Source organism: Fusarium odoratissimum (genome assembly GCF_000260195.1).
Source record: "Fusarium odoratissimum NRRL 54006 unplaced genomic scaffold supercont1.80, whole genome shotgun sequence".
Lineage (NCBI taxonomy): Eukaryota > Fungi > Ascomycota > Sordariomycetes > Hypocreales > Nectriaceae > Fusarium > Fusarium odoratissimum.
The window spans coordinates 7,052-20,403 of NW_022158796.1; the positions used below are offsets into that span (position 1 = coordinate 7,052).

The window sequence follows — 13,352 nt, forward strand, 5'->3', positions numbered from 1 at the left end:
GAAAATATATTAGATTTTATATAAGTTTATTTACTTCAAGTTAATGACTTAAAGTTATAAATATTAATATTAGCAGCTTAAAGAGGGTTAAATAGGTTATAAGATCTAGTATATAATAGATTTAATAGATTAGTTAAATATTAGTATATTATTAATATAAATAAGAATTAAAATTTAAGAAAAGAAAGCTAATATAATTAAAAAAAAGTGAATTAAAAAGTTTTTAAGAGAATTATAAGATATAATATTAACAGTAGTATTATAAAAAGTAAATAAATAAATAAATAAATATATAATCAACCTATAAGGTTTAGCCTAAAGCAGTATAATATTAATTACCTAGCCGTTATACTTATTTAGCTCGTAAAGAGAATCAATCAACTCAACCTTCCCTATTATAGTCTTCTCATCATAGCCATATTCCTCTGCAATTAGTCCGCCAGGTAAAGATGCTTCTATAATCTCCATAAAGTCCGGAATGCAGTGCTCTGGGAAAAGTTGCCTAAGTAAAGCTTTTAAGTCGTCGCCTTGGGCAAGTACAAGATCAGCCTTTTTCCCGGTCACCTCCTTAAAGGCATCCTTCAGATCGTTTGAGCTGTACGGACGAGGGCCGAATATCTTGAGACGCTGCAAGCTGGGATTTCCAGAGTCTGTAAGTAGATACTTGGCGCATGCTTCGCCAATATCCATGATACTGACCATTGGAATTTTATAATCTGCTGGGGCAATCCAAGAGGCGATGCTTGGAGGGTCCCCTAATGGCGCTTGGAAGATATACTTGAACTCTTCCAGGAAATGGGTACTCTGAAGAATGGTGACATCAGGTACAGCGTCTTTGAGTATTTGATCCGTCTCATGGTTGAGGCATGCGAGGCCCTGTGTTTAAACGTCAGCGACTTGCCAGAGTCTCAAATTCTGCTACTTACAACACCACGATCATGTTGAGATCCTAGACCGGACAAGATGACAAGTCTCTTGACGCTTGCGCGGTGCAATGCATCCTTGACATTAGTAGCTGTCTGTCGCGCCCAATCGGCCAGGGCTATTTTTTTTTCATATGTCGGTGGTGGCACATACAAGACCGCGTCAGAGCCGGTGAAGTCAAGAACATCTCCACTCTCAACATCTCCTTTGACGGCCTCGAAATTATGGGTTTCGGTGTACTCAGCAGGAGCTTTTGAGGTGTCACGGTAGATGCCGCGAACTAAAGGCTTCTCTGAGGAGGCTAGAAGCCACCGAATTGTCTCTGTGCCGACTCTGGTCGAGGCGGGGACAACAGTGATATGGGGGGCCATGTTCACAGGATGATATATCGCTACTTTCTGTATGATTTCCTTAACCACTGCTGTCTACGAGCAGCATATAGACTAGGCGAGAGGGAGGAGTGCTCGAGTTAAATAGTTTGCCACGTCAGCGATCGTGGCATTTCCGCCTGCTCTTAAATGAAGGTCTTCAATCTCCGTGTACCCTGTGAGCCTATACTACAGTACTGAGCACTGGCAGCCTCCTCGCCTTAGACTAGGTACTTCGGATACTCAAAAGGACCTGTATCTATGGGCTTAAATTGCTTAGGGGTCGATTATAAGGCTTGATAGACGAATTCATTACTTTCAAAGTACACTTATGTACCTCAATGTTCCCCTCTTGGCCCTGAAAGAGTGCATGATATCATGGAAAAGAGGCTCCAAGTGCTCAATACTGTATCACTTTGTGACAGCTTCTATTGGTCCAGCATTTGATAGGTGAGCTCGCTGGCGTTTTGTGGCTACAGTGGTGCTCTTTTGACAGATGTTTTAGACACTGGCCACCTTTGCAGTTTTTGTAAATACGACTAAAACATCAGTGGTTTAAACATCTGAAAATGATGTACAAACACTGGAATGGCGGATATAACCTTAAATGCTCCGTTAATCCACGGAAAGGGCAGAGACATATGACCCAGGACTATTATGACAAGAACGCCACTAATTACACGGATAATATTCTCTGGATGATACTTAAATTTAATGAAGATATTTGTAATAATTTTAACCCTGTTTATCCTTATAATATTAATCCCTATCTACATATTGTCAAACCGAAACCTTCGACGGCCAGGGCTAAGAACCCACTTAGCGGGATCCATAATCAGCATCTTCAATAATTCATAAAAGTGGATATCGGCAGCGGAGTATCGTGGACCGCACAAGTACTCCTTACCTTCGAGCTGCTGGTCCAGAAGGTTCAGGAACCTGCCGATAGTGACCTTCCGGATCATGCGAGTGTCGGCAATCGGTTGACAGTTACATCGATATCCAGGGCCGGTGGTTCACCCCAAGGGTTGACGTCCCTACGGTATGCGAGACGCCGATTCTCCATATTCATAGTATCAATGCTTTGGACATCGAGGTCAAGCCCGCCGCGCTGAAGAACGAACAGACAGACAACACAGGGGTTGAGGGCTTGTGCATCGTAGAATTTCATGGTAAGTATACGATCCAAGTTTTGGAGAAGGATAAACCTTAGGTTGTAAAGCAGTAAGGGACTCTTTTACGAAGCCTAAGCGACACGGGGTCATAGCTAAGTCCGTAGGACACGGAACATATACCCATGTCCACTGCGCCTATATTCTCACGTGACGTTTCAGTTTCTTCAAATTGTTCTCACCGATATAAAACGAGACACCAAGAATCACAAAAGACAATTGCCAGCCATTTTTCATTTTCTACCTCTTCTATGTCATATTCTATATAACCCAATTAAAGCACTTGGATTTCGTCTGCTATTGGTACAGCCTAGAATACCTACCAATATGGCTTTAATGCGTTGTATGAACACCGCTACGTTTGAGCTCCATACCAGTACTCAAATTGACTTCAAAGAACGAGGCTACGCCATCCTATCCCACCGATGGGGATCAGACGAGATTATCTTTTCCCAAATCGGGAATTTTGCTCAGGAAATGAGGGACACAAAAGATCGACATGGCTTGCCACAACTCGATAAGATCCTAGGCGCTTGCATCACCGCTCGGAAGCAGGGTCTCCAGTGGATGTGGATTGACAACTGCTGTATCAATAAGTCCGATAGCAGTGAGCTATCTGAGGCCATCAATTCCATGTTCAAATGGTATAGTGACGCTGTGGTGTGTTTGACATATCTCTCCGACGTGCGCAAGAGCTCAGGCACTACGGTTGGCTCGCAAGTCTTCCGAAGTTTTGAGACTGGTGAGATGTCTTTGTGGTTCACGCGTGGATGGACATTGCAAGAGCTTCTCGCACCTGGCAAGTTACTCTTCTACGATACAGACTGGAACTATCTCGGGTCCAAGCGGGAGTTAGCGGAATCAATCGAGGACGTCACTGGTATTGCCGCACATTATCTTACCAACGAAAAAGATTTCCGGACTGCCTGCATTGCCGCCAAGATGAGCTGGGCGGCACATCGCGAAACAACACGCGAGGAGGATATGGCGTACAGCCTGTTTGGTATTTTCAACCTTCACTTGCCCGTTCAGTATGGGGAAGGGAAAGGGGCCTTCTTGAGGCTTCAGGATGCTCTGATAGCCAAGAATGATGAATCGCTCTTTGCCTGGAAGATGCCCCTTGAAGGTCCAGGGGTTGCATACCAGATTATACCAGATAGTATGGTAGACCTAGGCCCAGATGAATGGGGCCTTCTAGCTCCTTCGCCGAGATGGTACGAGCATTGTGGAAAGATGACGATACAACACAAGAAGACGGTAATGAGGCAGCGAGGAGGGTTCACCAGAACGCCGCAGGGAATCAGCGGTCCAATATCCAAGCGGAATCATTATGTCACTGCAGTACTAACCGGGTTAACTGTCGTGGGAGCAATCCCTTTCCAGATATGGCTGGCTGTGAGACAGAGGACGACACTTAAATACACGCTCAACTGTTGGGAGCCAAATGAGGCTGGCGCAATGAGGGCTGTGCGACTACATTTGCGACCCGTCAGGAGGGATCCCCCGATGTGGATCAGAACCGCTAGTCAAAGCTATGATTTGGTTAAAGAAGCAGCTTCTACTGATTATTCGGCGGTCGGGACGGTCTGGCAGCCTCAACTCTTTTGATGGTAGTGCTTTAGCGACTATATACATACCCGATTCCACGAGGTTAGAATAGACTTCCGGCTACATGCATAATAAACATAAACATATTCTTTTCCTCATTTCAGGTACCGTACCATTATGCCTTTGTAATTGCCAGTTCTTACTTTATTTTACGTCATAGCAAAGTAATTTTAACACAATGGATTAGAGATCCGTATAAGCCAATGGACCTAATGCTGAAAGTCTTATACACATGCTCTGATCACGGCTCCTGTCAAGCAGAGCCAGAGAGGCTTATTACCACTTCTGCAGTATAGGCTGCTATATAAACTACTAATTTATTCATACCATATCTCAGTTATAAGAATATTATCACATCTTCTTTTATTAGATAACTAGGGCCTCCAGAAACGCAGGCGCCCAGAATGGCAGCACCAGTAAAAGGTCGGGTTCTTAATAGGCGCTAACACCGGCACGCCATGATGTCATTCCAGTAGTCATCACCTGCACTTCAATCAGGTTTCAGCTCTAATATAGGCTTTTAGCTCCACCATTCGACTCATGGATTTCTGAGGGTATTAGTGCCGCAGTGGACTTCACCTCCATTTACGTGATGGGACATGAAATCGTCAACGAAAAGTACCTTTATCCCCACTTGCCCGTACACGTCTTGCACCGCCTGCTCAAGGGTATCATGATCATCAACAATTGGACCCCAAGGCTTCGCAGTCAAGCAATCAGGTCCGATGATAACACCATTGATGGCAACCAGAAGGAAAGTAGTCAGTTGACTCTGTCCAGGAGCGGCCCTGTGTAGGCGCGAGGGAAGTCCATAGAGATTGAATGGCCAAGGATATGTGAAATTCTTGAAGAGAGCGGGGATGTGCAGAACTTCGTTGTGAGGCAATAGTACTTCTTTAAGCAGAAGCTCTAGGTTGTGGTTGATGTACTTCTGTGCATACTTCTGCGTCTGCAAGAACTCGTCGTTAGATAGAAGCGCATAGATAGTAAGGTTCTTAACCCTAGAATCATAGAAAGAAAAACCTTCTGGTTGGCGGAGATTGGGATAGCTAGTGAAGATGGAGCCATGATCACTGTCTTGTCCTTTTCTAATGAATTTAACAGAACTTGGGTACCCGCAACTGCGATCGTCCTGACAAGGCAAGGACTGGACAAATTCGTCAACATGTCCAACGACCAACTAGCCAGTTTCTAGGATGAAGGGAGACTCGTAGATCTGAGCTTCTATAAGGCTTGTCATGGACTTGGCTGGAAGCTTATCAAAGTGCTTCCTTATAATGACCCTGCCTTGCGTATATGATGTCCTGTTCTTGGATATGCACGGTGGGATAATCTCGATGTTGCTACCTAAGTTAATCTCCTCGTGTCTAAAACCAGACCCCAGCGACGGTTGATGGCCTCCGACTCTATCACCTCTGAGAAGAAAACGTCATACAGAGCAAGCTCTGACCATATAATTGGCCAGAGTTGCAACTGTCCCCCGATGTGGTTAAAGCTGACCTCAAATCGACTTCATCTCTCCATGATGGCTACTTATGAAATATAATAATGGCCGGTTATCAGATAACCCATATGATGAGCAAATAACCTGTGCTAATTTCCATCTATGGACCATGCTTACTGCCCTTGATTCCCGTTGCGATTGCCCCATAAACAACATACATGGTATATCCCTAAGTCGTCTTTTAACAGTTCGGACCTCTCACATTACGACCCCGACGACTTTCCAGGTAACGCCAGCATTCAGCTTCAGCTGCATATGAAAGGTGGGGGAAAAAAGGCCCTATGGCTCAAATGCCAGTGATGCATTCGCTTCCGCCTGATGTCACCGCTGAGAACAAAGGCCCTGCTATAATGGCAGTTATATATTCATTCACCGCCCTTTCATCCGTCACTCTCGTACGCAGGGCCTTTCTAAGATATAAGAAGCTCGGTCGCTTAGCCATTAATAACTACGTTATAATTCTATCTCTTGTCGGTTCCCTGCTCTATTCTCTATAATACCATCACCCGAACTCTAGCTACCGCGGGCGATAGAACAGGAATAACTGCTGAAGGCTCGATAGGGGTTTATATTCACCTACGTAGGCTGCTGGATGGCCACCATCTTAGCCGGTAGCGGCTGCCACTAGGCGACTCTGACCGTCACCGAATTCGATCATTCTGTATTCTTTCTAATTATCGGCCTGATCCCAGGCATGCTGTTGCTTACGCTACCCAAGTTCGCTGTCGCCAGTCTACTAATCAAGATGCTCTTCCTATTACCCCGGTATGTCAGTTACTTTGGGGCCTTAAAATCGCAAACCTTATCCTTATGCTTAGCGTCTTCGGCATCTGCTTCTCAGAGTGCAACCCGCCATCAGCTCACTAGACTCTATATGCCCCTATCAATTATTATAGTTTAGCTACCGTAATTATCCATTCAGTTGTTATAGGATGTAAATGGGTCCTTATCCTCGAGAGCGAAGTAAAAGGTGTCCGATATACTAGTATCATAAATCGAAAAGCGGCAGCATTTTCGGCCATAGTCGACTTCTACCTTGCTATATACCTAGCGATAGTACTATAGTTATTACATATGCATCTAGAAAAAGAAATTGGCTCTTAGCATAGCCCTTGGCTTCGGTGCTTAATTAGTACACCGTCGCGAGCTACTCCCTGTTAAATCTTAACGCAGACTGATATCTTCTCTTAGTGCTGGCTGTGCTGCTATATGCAAGGTCACGACAGTTCCAGGTATAAGAGACGGTAGAGATTATACTTATGAGCTTATACCCTCTGCACAATAGCATAACATAGGCACCCCTTACTAATAAAGTCCTACATAGCCAGATGATTTAGAGAGCCTTATAATCTAGATAAGCTTTATAGTCTCCCTGGTGCTATCTAGTATATTGCCATTGACCTATTCCCATGATCCGCAGTATCGAAATAAACAGTGTTATAATCGCCGCCTGCATCCAGATGCTCCTGCCCTTCCTTAAACTATTATTTGCGAAGAGATTTTTATCCGCCCCCTATCTATCGTCTTTAAGTCGAGTAAGTGATGCGAGACCTGGAAGCAGGATGAGAAATCTCAGGGGAACCAACAAGCTAGTCGAAATACGGCAGCGGAGAACAAGCGACAAGGTAGAAGAACGCATGGAGGCCGTCCTGCTCCTCGAGGAACCAGGCCGAGATAAGGAAAGCGGCCAGAACTAGACGGCAGACAATATTCGTCAACCTAAGCTATAGCTTACATAGCATGCTATTATTCGACCTAACTAGCATTACACAATATGCAAGTCAAAGTATTACAGAGTCAAAGCGTACTTCAGATTATATATAGTTGCAACAGCTATACGGTATCTTTATCTAAAATAATTTCTGAAGCCCGTCGGGATCCCCACGATATCATTCTGAAGGGTGCACGGAAAACCGAGTTTAATTGAACGAAGAGGTATTATCCGTGAATGCCATATCGAATACAACGGAAACGAGCGGGGTCGGTACCAAATTCGTAATTTAATCATCCTTCCAAAATCGAAGGCTTTTAAGCCTTTTTTTACTGCAAATAAAGTCCTTAAGCCTGCCTTTTTTTTTTTTTTTTTTTTTTGAAATTATAGCTTCGAGCGCCCGGAAACTAATTGGTTTTGCGTCGAGGCATCTCTTTTGGGCGCAGAGGGTCGTCATCTGTCCGGTCTGCAACCACATCTTCCTCTGACTCTGTGGGCTTAGGACCTGCATCCCCAGCAGGCATTCGGATCGTGTGGTGCTTCTCTGGAGGAAGTGGATCTTCTGTCGAGCGATCCGCGACGACATCCTCCTCGCTCTCAGTCGGTGTACCGTGGGTAGCCTTTTGCATCGTCAGTAGCCATGAAGGTCCAGCTGAATATTGGTAGCGGTGTGAAAGCGGATAGTCGCTGCCTCGGGCCACAGTATGTAAATAGCTCCGGTTTCCTACCAAGGCTACCGCAGGTATCCAGAATGGACTGCTAGTTGCTATGGCGTTTCTGGCCAACTGTATGAATGCTCTTGAGTTCCATAGTAGGCGCCGACAATACTCCGGTATAGCAACGGCCATTTTTCAATGATGATATGACGTGGATTGAAGAATAGACGAGAGAAAGTCTAATGAAACTTGTTGTTTTGGGAATGTGCAAATGAAATTGTTTGAAGTAATGATTACAGTAAAGCGGGCCAACGGCGATTTATAAATATGGGGAGCCGTTAAGCATGCGGGGTAATGCTCAATCTGAATTCCGAGTACAGTGGGCTCAGGAGCATGGTGTGACTGTGTACAACGCTTATAAGCTTTTAACGGCATGGTTGTTGTGGACGTTAATATTATCTCCATGAGAATCGTGGCTGAAAGAGCAGAGCCAGAGCAGCGGGACAATATTCGTAAAAAGCCAGAATCCGTCAAGTTTGCTGGCTATGTAGCTCTAGGTACATGAGGACTTGAGGCCCCCTATAAGAACTAAGCCAGCAAGGTTTCTATATTCATACTGTCACTGGATCCGGCCATGATGCAATAATGATTTAAGGTGAGTGGCTAAGGAGTGGGGTGATAAGCCGCAAATATAAATCCAAGGTTTATTATATGATTAGAAATTGCAAGACAGGTGTATTTCGGATATATGGAAGCTACAAGAAGAGCATTTTAATACATGATGTATGAAACATGTGGTATTGCAGCCGCAATCTGAGCGGAAGTGTGTGGTCGAGCGAGTGATTGCCTAGCTCGCTTCCTGCGCCACCTGGGATCTGTCTGCTTGATCCACATTCCAATGAAGAAAATTATGGTGTACCTGGCTTTGTGTGTTTTTTCCTGTGGAATAGATTAATGATTCTATGTTATGTGGAGGAGATATCGGTGTGGAAGTGTGGTGCTCATAGAGGGGGGAGAGGAGGCAGCTTGGAGTCTTCATCGTTACGTTGCGTAAGATCAACGGTATCAACGTCTTCCTCACCGAAACAAGAGTTATTTGAGTCTCCTGTTATAAAAGCATCGGGAACGAAAGTCAGGTTATCGTCAAGAGGTGGACCCTGTGAGTTGCATAGTTTGAACTCAACACCATCACTTGACGGCAACTTGGACAAACCTTGAAGAGGGCGGATGCAAACATAAGCGCCGGTGACATCACGAATCCGCTAGTAAAGGGATTATTAAATAGAATATGAATAACATTATTTCTTACCTTTTATATATATATAGAGACTAAGCTCTATATGGGTTATATTTTATATCTTATATTTTACAAGATGTAGAATATCCAGCATGGATAAAAAGCCTGAGCAAAATGATTTAGATAGTAAATAGCGCTCCTATCCTATCCCTAACCATACGTCCTTCCATATCCTTCCTCCTGCAAAACCCGCAGCTCCTCCATAGGAAGTCCAGCAGGTGGAGTCCACTGGACAGTGTTCTTCGCTCCTTGAGCACCTCCTTCCTCCCCGAATGCATTCTCATGCTCAAATTCATCTCTCAAAACCTCGCGAGTCCATAGTACTGGCCTCCCTTGGCGGCTCCTAAGCCACCATCGTTCCACCCATTGACCTTTTAACTCTTCATGACTCCTCAGTAGATTTTGCGGGTGGCCCCATTGCCCACGAAACGTACGACTGGTATTATATAGGCCCGAGCAAAATACACTGGACAATGACGTGCTGTGGTGTACCGCTCTGCGGCACAGGGTTGTCAAGACGTTGTTCCAGCCTGAGTAACCGGGACGGGGTCCAAGCATGGCGTTATGCAATTCCAGTCTCTCAATTCCTGAATGATGCCTCATGAAGGCAAGCAGGTCTTCGGCGTCAAGAAAGAGTCCCCGAAGGATCAGAGTTTTAAGCTGGCGAAACTGGAGCTTTGCGTCTACAATATGCTTGAAGACCGCCTCGTAGTAATGAAGCCTTGAGCCTCCGTCATATGCCTCGTATTCAAGGGTCTGGTACATGTGCAAGTCCAACTTCTGAAGATTGGGCATATTCTGGAGAAGACGTGAGATACCGGGGAAGTTGTCACGGTAGAGGGATTGTGGCATGGTGTCTCCATAACGGCCTTGTATCTCAGATCCTTTCTCGTCCAAGATACCCATGTCGAACTCCGTGTCCGAATCCCAATCACTATCATCCGTGGTATAATCCGCTCCCTCGGTTGTTGCGATGATACCATGCATATCTTGCCAGTCGATCTCCTCCCGAATCTCTTGCCAATGCAAACGTTGCCTCCTCCTCTCAACTGCTGCAACCTTCTGTCCATAGACTTGTGCCAATCGCTCCCAGCCGTGGTCCATCCGCGTGGAAAAGCTAAAGGCTAAGTCTTTAACAATGGCTGACGATCGTGCAAGCCCGGCATCCATCAACCCTAGCAATCCGACCGTGACATCGTAAGACGGTACACTGCAGCCTGTCGTATTGGTGTATATAAGCAAACTAGAAATGGCCACGCCGCTTCGGGCCCAGGCCATCATCGCTAGGCGGTAAACCTGTGAGGCTCGAGCCCACAGTCGCTGCCGATCTGAATCTACGATGTGTCTAGCCACAGGCCTAGAGAACAGACCCGGTCCATCGACAAATCGTGCGTCCAATTCGATGGTATCTAGCAGAGAATGCTCTCGCCATCTGAGGATATGTGCAAGTCGATTCACGACTTCTTCTTCTTCCTTTTCTGTCCTGAAGGGCATTTCATATGCCTCAGCGTGGGCTTTCATCCACTCAAGGTCCACTGCTAATTTCTTTAATTGTTCGTCAGTTGCTTTGGACATTGGTTTATCAAGCTGCACAAAGAATTCGTCTCCATATAGATTTGTGAGGGTCGACTCAGCTGTGTGGTAAAGACCAGTAGCCAAAGTGTTCTCGGCGGAATCAATCGCAAAAGTCTCAGAAATAATCCGGATATGACGGACATGCCTGCCGAATACATCGTCTTCCATAAGGGCCTCGATAGAAGACAGACTCGAGGGCGTGAGATTTGTAGACTTTTGTCCGAAGTAGCTATAAAAGCATGGCCCTAAGACCAACTCGTTCATGCGCCTGTTTATCCGTCTGAGGTTTTTAATGCACCGGAGCGATAGGTTGCCGAGGATTTGTTCAATGAGTTCCCGTGGAAGCTGCAGCAAGCAATTCTCGTCGGGCTTCATGTTAGTTGTTACATGAGGTGTACACATTTTATTAATGAGAAAATCGTTGGCTTGAGGAAACACCCGAAGCCAGACAACAATTAATGTTACAGTTTCACGCCTCCGAATTCGTCGCAGCAGTCATATAGGATGGTGGTGTTCAAATTATATCACAGCTTATTAAACCACCTTTTTGGTCCTAGCGGGGGCACCTGACGAATAGGAGGCCACACAGTGTACCCTTTAGAGCTAACAGGGCCCGCTGGTGGCTATGGCAAAGTAGCGGTGAGGGCATGGACTAAGAGGCGCATGCAGTTTACCTCAGCAAGCACGCGCCAACCCCAGGCTCAAGGTTAATAAAAGATTATCACATGACTTCACAGAGTTTATAAAGTTGCTCGGTAGATATGAAAAGTATTTCAAGTATAAATGTAGGCAAAAGCCGCTTGAATATAGATTACAAGACTAATAAGTAAGTGTATGTACTGAAGGTTTATTTATACAATATGCCTATACTTACAGAGCAGCTATAGATATATAGTCCCTTCTCGTTCTCTATACTCAGATGCGTTACTTTAGTCGTGTCGTATCTATTAAATAAATCTCAGAAGCTTTGCCAAGAATTTTAAGCATTTTTATGACACGAAACTGGCGTATCCTGTATCTCATCTCTTCGTGGGGGGAATGCTCTATCGTCTGTCCCTTATTAACATTTCTTTTTCACTATCAAGAGCACGTCTTGTTCGTTGAATTCACGTCTTTATTAAATATTAAGTTACAAATATAATAGGGCATTGGGATAGTCGCTCCCAAGCACACTCGTAAAGATTATCATACGTGAATATGGTCTTGCGGTCAATCATCTGATGTTGGCCGGCTCTCATTAGCTAATTCCGTCATACTTCCTGTCTCAAATTTATTCGAGGTCGTATTTGCCCGGAAATGGGGAAGGTTATGTCTTCGAGGATGGTGATTGCCACCAATATCGGGCGCCATGCCGTCCATAAGTTCTGTTAAATGGGGACGTTGACCCTGTCGCAGGTCAGTGAATAGATTCTTGCACGTACTCTACGAAGTGACCATATAGATGAGCGCATTCCTAAAGCCCTAGAGAGGGAGTACACAGGCACTCATAAACCCGATCGGGATAAACATGCTATTGGTGTTTAGGACGGAATAGATACGGTTGGCGCTTGATGGAACCTATGTAATAAGGATAGCGGTGAAAAATAAGAGAGAATACTTGGTGTATCGCCAAAATGCGTTGTTTAGCTATCGGTTCCGTCGTTGAGCCGGGTTACCACCAGAACGTCGCTAAGGAACCGCCACGCTAACTCGAGTCTGTTGCCGCTCAATTGGAACCCCTTTATCGGCAATGTCTCTAGAGTTGCTATGAGCTGAAATATGAACCAAATGGTTCCCGTTCGAGTTCGGATCGCTAGGGTCTGTTGCTTGGCGGCTCATGGGTTGCAGGTGAATCGCATTCGGAGTCATGGCCTCGGAGGGTACCGACACCTCGGTGGTCTTAATTATGCCAATATTGTCTCCTCCGTAGGTGAGATGCCGATCCGTCGTGCTAAAGTCGTCAAGTTCTCTCCGTTTTTGGTAAATCATATTTCCAGCGCGGATATACATGAAGAAATTGACAGCAATAACAAAGCCTGTGATGTTCAGCTTTATGCTATTTCCAGAGGGGAGGCTTACTTACCAGGTAGGGCCATAGAATATGATGATGCGCAAGATATCCCTCTCGGAAGTAACCCAACACTATAGCATATCATTGCCATACATTTACTGCCCTTATTCTTAATAAAGCTATAGACAAAGTCGGGGACAAATGGAACACTATAACAGCCGATTAAATAAGGGATCTCCATTTTACGGAGCCTTTAAGCATCAAACTTTGAGTAAAATGTCAAACACACATTATTAGCCATGGAGAGGCTCCAAAAGGCGTCAGCAGGCATGAACCTAGTCCTTATTAATGTCTCCTAGCTTAAACATGGTGTATACCTACATCTGGATCAGAAAGGCTTAAAATTGACAGCCTACCGATTCTGGTGAACTGATATAGTGCCGCGACATCAAAGTCCCGACATTGGTCAACATGGTACCACAGGAAGCGTAGAACACTAGATGATTAAGTGGTTTATGGAACGCCTTGGATGACACATGGTAGTAAT

At 45.1% G+C, this 13,352-nt stretch overlaps 8 protein-coding genes across 8 annotated transcripts; 1 reads left to right on the forward strand and 7 right to left on the reverse strand.

Moving 5' to 3' along the window:
• Window positions 1–339: 339 nt before the first annotated feature.
• On the reverse strand, window positions 340–1,295 carry FOIG_16407 (uncharacterized protein; the record flags this gene model as incomplete). Its single annotated transcript, XM_031217848.1, has 2 exons — window positions 340–876; window positions 927–1,295. The coding sequence occupies 2 exons, from the start codon at window positions 1,293–1,295 to the stop codon at window positions 340–342; spliced, it is 906 nt and encodes a 301-aa protein (XP_031052425.1).
• A 958-nt stretch (window positions 1,296–2,253) lies between these two features.
• On the reverse strand, window positions 2,254–2,463 carry FOIG_16408 (uncharacterized protein; the record flags this gene model as incomplete). The annotated part of the gene is made up of 1 exon (XM_031217849.1): window positions 2,254–2,463. One exon carries the CDS (start codon window positions 2,461–2,463, stop codon window positions 2,254–2,256), a length of 210 nt encoding a protein of 69 aa, XP_031052426.1.
• Window positions 2,464–2,791: 328 nt separating this feature from the next.
• Window positions 2,792–4,072, forward strand: FOIG_16409 (uncharacterized protein; the record flags this gene model as incomplete). The annotated part of the gene is made up of 1 exon (XM_031217850.1): window positions 2,792–4,072. The coding sequence occupies one exon, from the start codon at window positions 2,792–2,794 to the stop codon at window positions 4,070–4,072; it is 1,281 nt and encodes a 426-aa protein (XP_031052427.1).
• A 538-nt stretch (window positions 4,073–4,610) lies between these two features.
• Window positions 4,611–6,179, reverse strand: FOIG_16410 (uncharacterized protein; the record flags this gene model as incomplete). Its single annotated transcript, XM_031217851.1, has 2 exons — window positions 4,611–5,073; window positions 6,157–6,179. 2 exons carry the CDS (start codon window positions 6,177–6,179, stop codon window positions 4,611–4,613), a joined length of 486 nt encoding a protein of 161 aa, XP_031052428.1.
• A 1,515-nt stretch (window positions 6,180–7,694) lies between these two features.
• Window positions 7,695–8,230, reverse strand: FOIG_16411 (uncharacterized protein; the record flags this gene model as incomplete). Its single annotated transcript, XM_031217852.1, has 1 exon — window positions 7,695–8,230. Exon 1 carries the CDS (start codon window positions 8,133–8,135, stop codon window positions 7,695–7,697), a length of 441 nt encoding a protein of 146 aa, XP_031052429.1. The 5' UTR covers window positions 8,136–8,230.
• Window positions 8,231–8,944: 714 nt separating this feature from the next.
• Window positions 8,945–9,195, reverse strand: FOIG_16412 (uncharacterized protein; the record flags this gene model as incomplete). The annotated part of the gene is made up of 2 exons (XM_031217853.1): window positions 8,945–9,100; window positions 9,157–9,195. 2 exons carry the CDS (start codon window positions 9,193–9,195, stop codon window positions 8,945–8,947), a joined length of 195 nt encoding a protein of 64 aa, XP_031052430.1.
• An 81-nt stretch (window positions 9,196–9,276) lies between these two features.
• On the reverse strand, window positions 9,277–11,289 carry FOIG_16413 (uncharacterized protein). Its single transcript, XM_031217854.1, has one exon. It carries the CDS (start codon window positions 11,215–11,217, stop codon window positions 9,391–9,393), a length of 1,827 nt encoding a protein of 608 aa, XP_031052431.1. The 5' UTR covers window positions 11,218–11,289; the 3' UTR covers window positions 9,277–9,390.
• Window positions 11,290–12,483: 1,194 nt separating this feature from the next.
• FOIG_16414 (uncharacterized protein) lies at window positions 12,484–12,890 on the reverse strand (the record flags this gene model as incomplete). The annotated part of the gene is made up of 2 exons (XM_031217855.1): window positions 12,484–12,830; window positions 12,878–12,890. 2 exons carry the CDS (start codon window positions 12,888–12,890, stop codon window positions 12,484–12,486), a joined length of 360 nt encoding a protein of 119 aa, XP_031052432.1.
• Between the last annotated feature and the right edge of the window lie 462 nt (window positions 12,891–13,352).

Bases quoted from the DNA above. Each gene is read 5' to 3' on its own strand.
- FOIG_16413 (XM_031217854.1), bottom strand. From the start codon at position 11,217: ATGTGTACACCTCATGTAACAACTAACATGAAGCCCGACGAGAATTGC.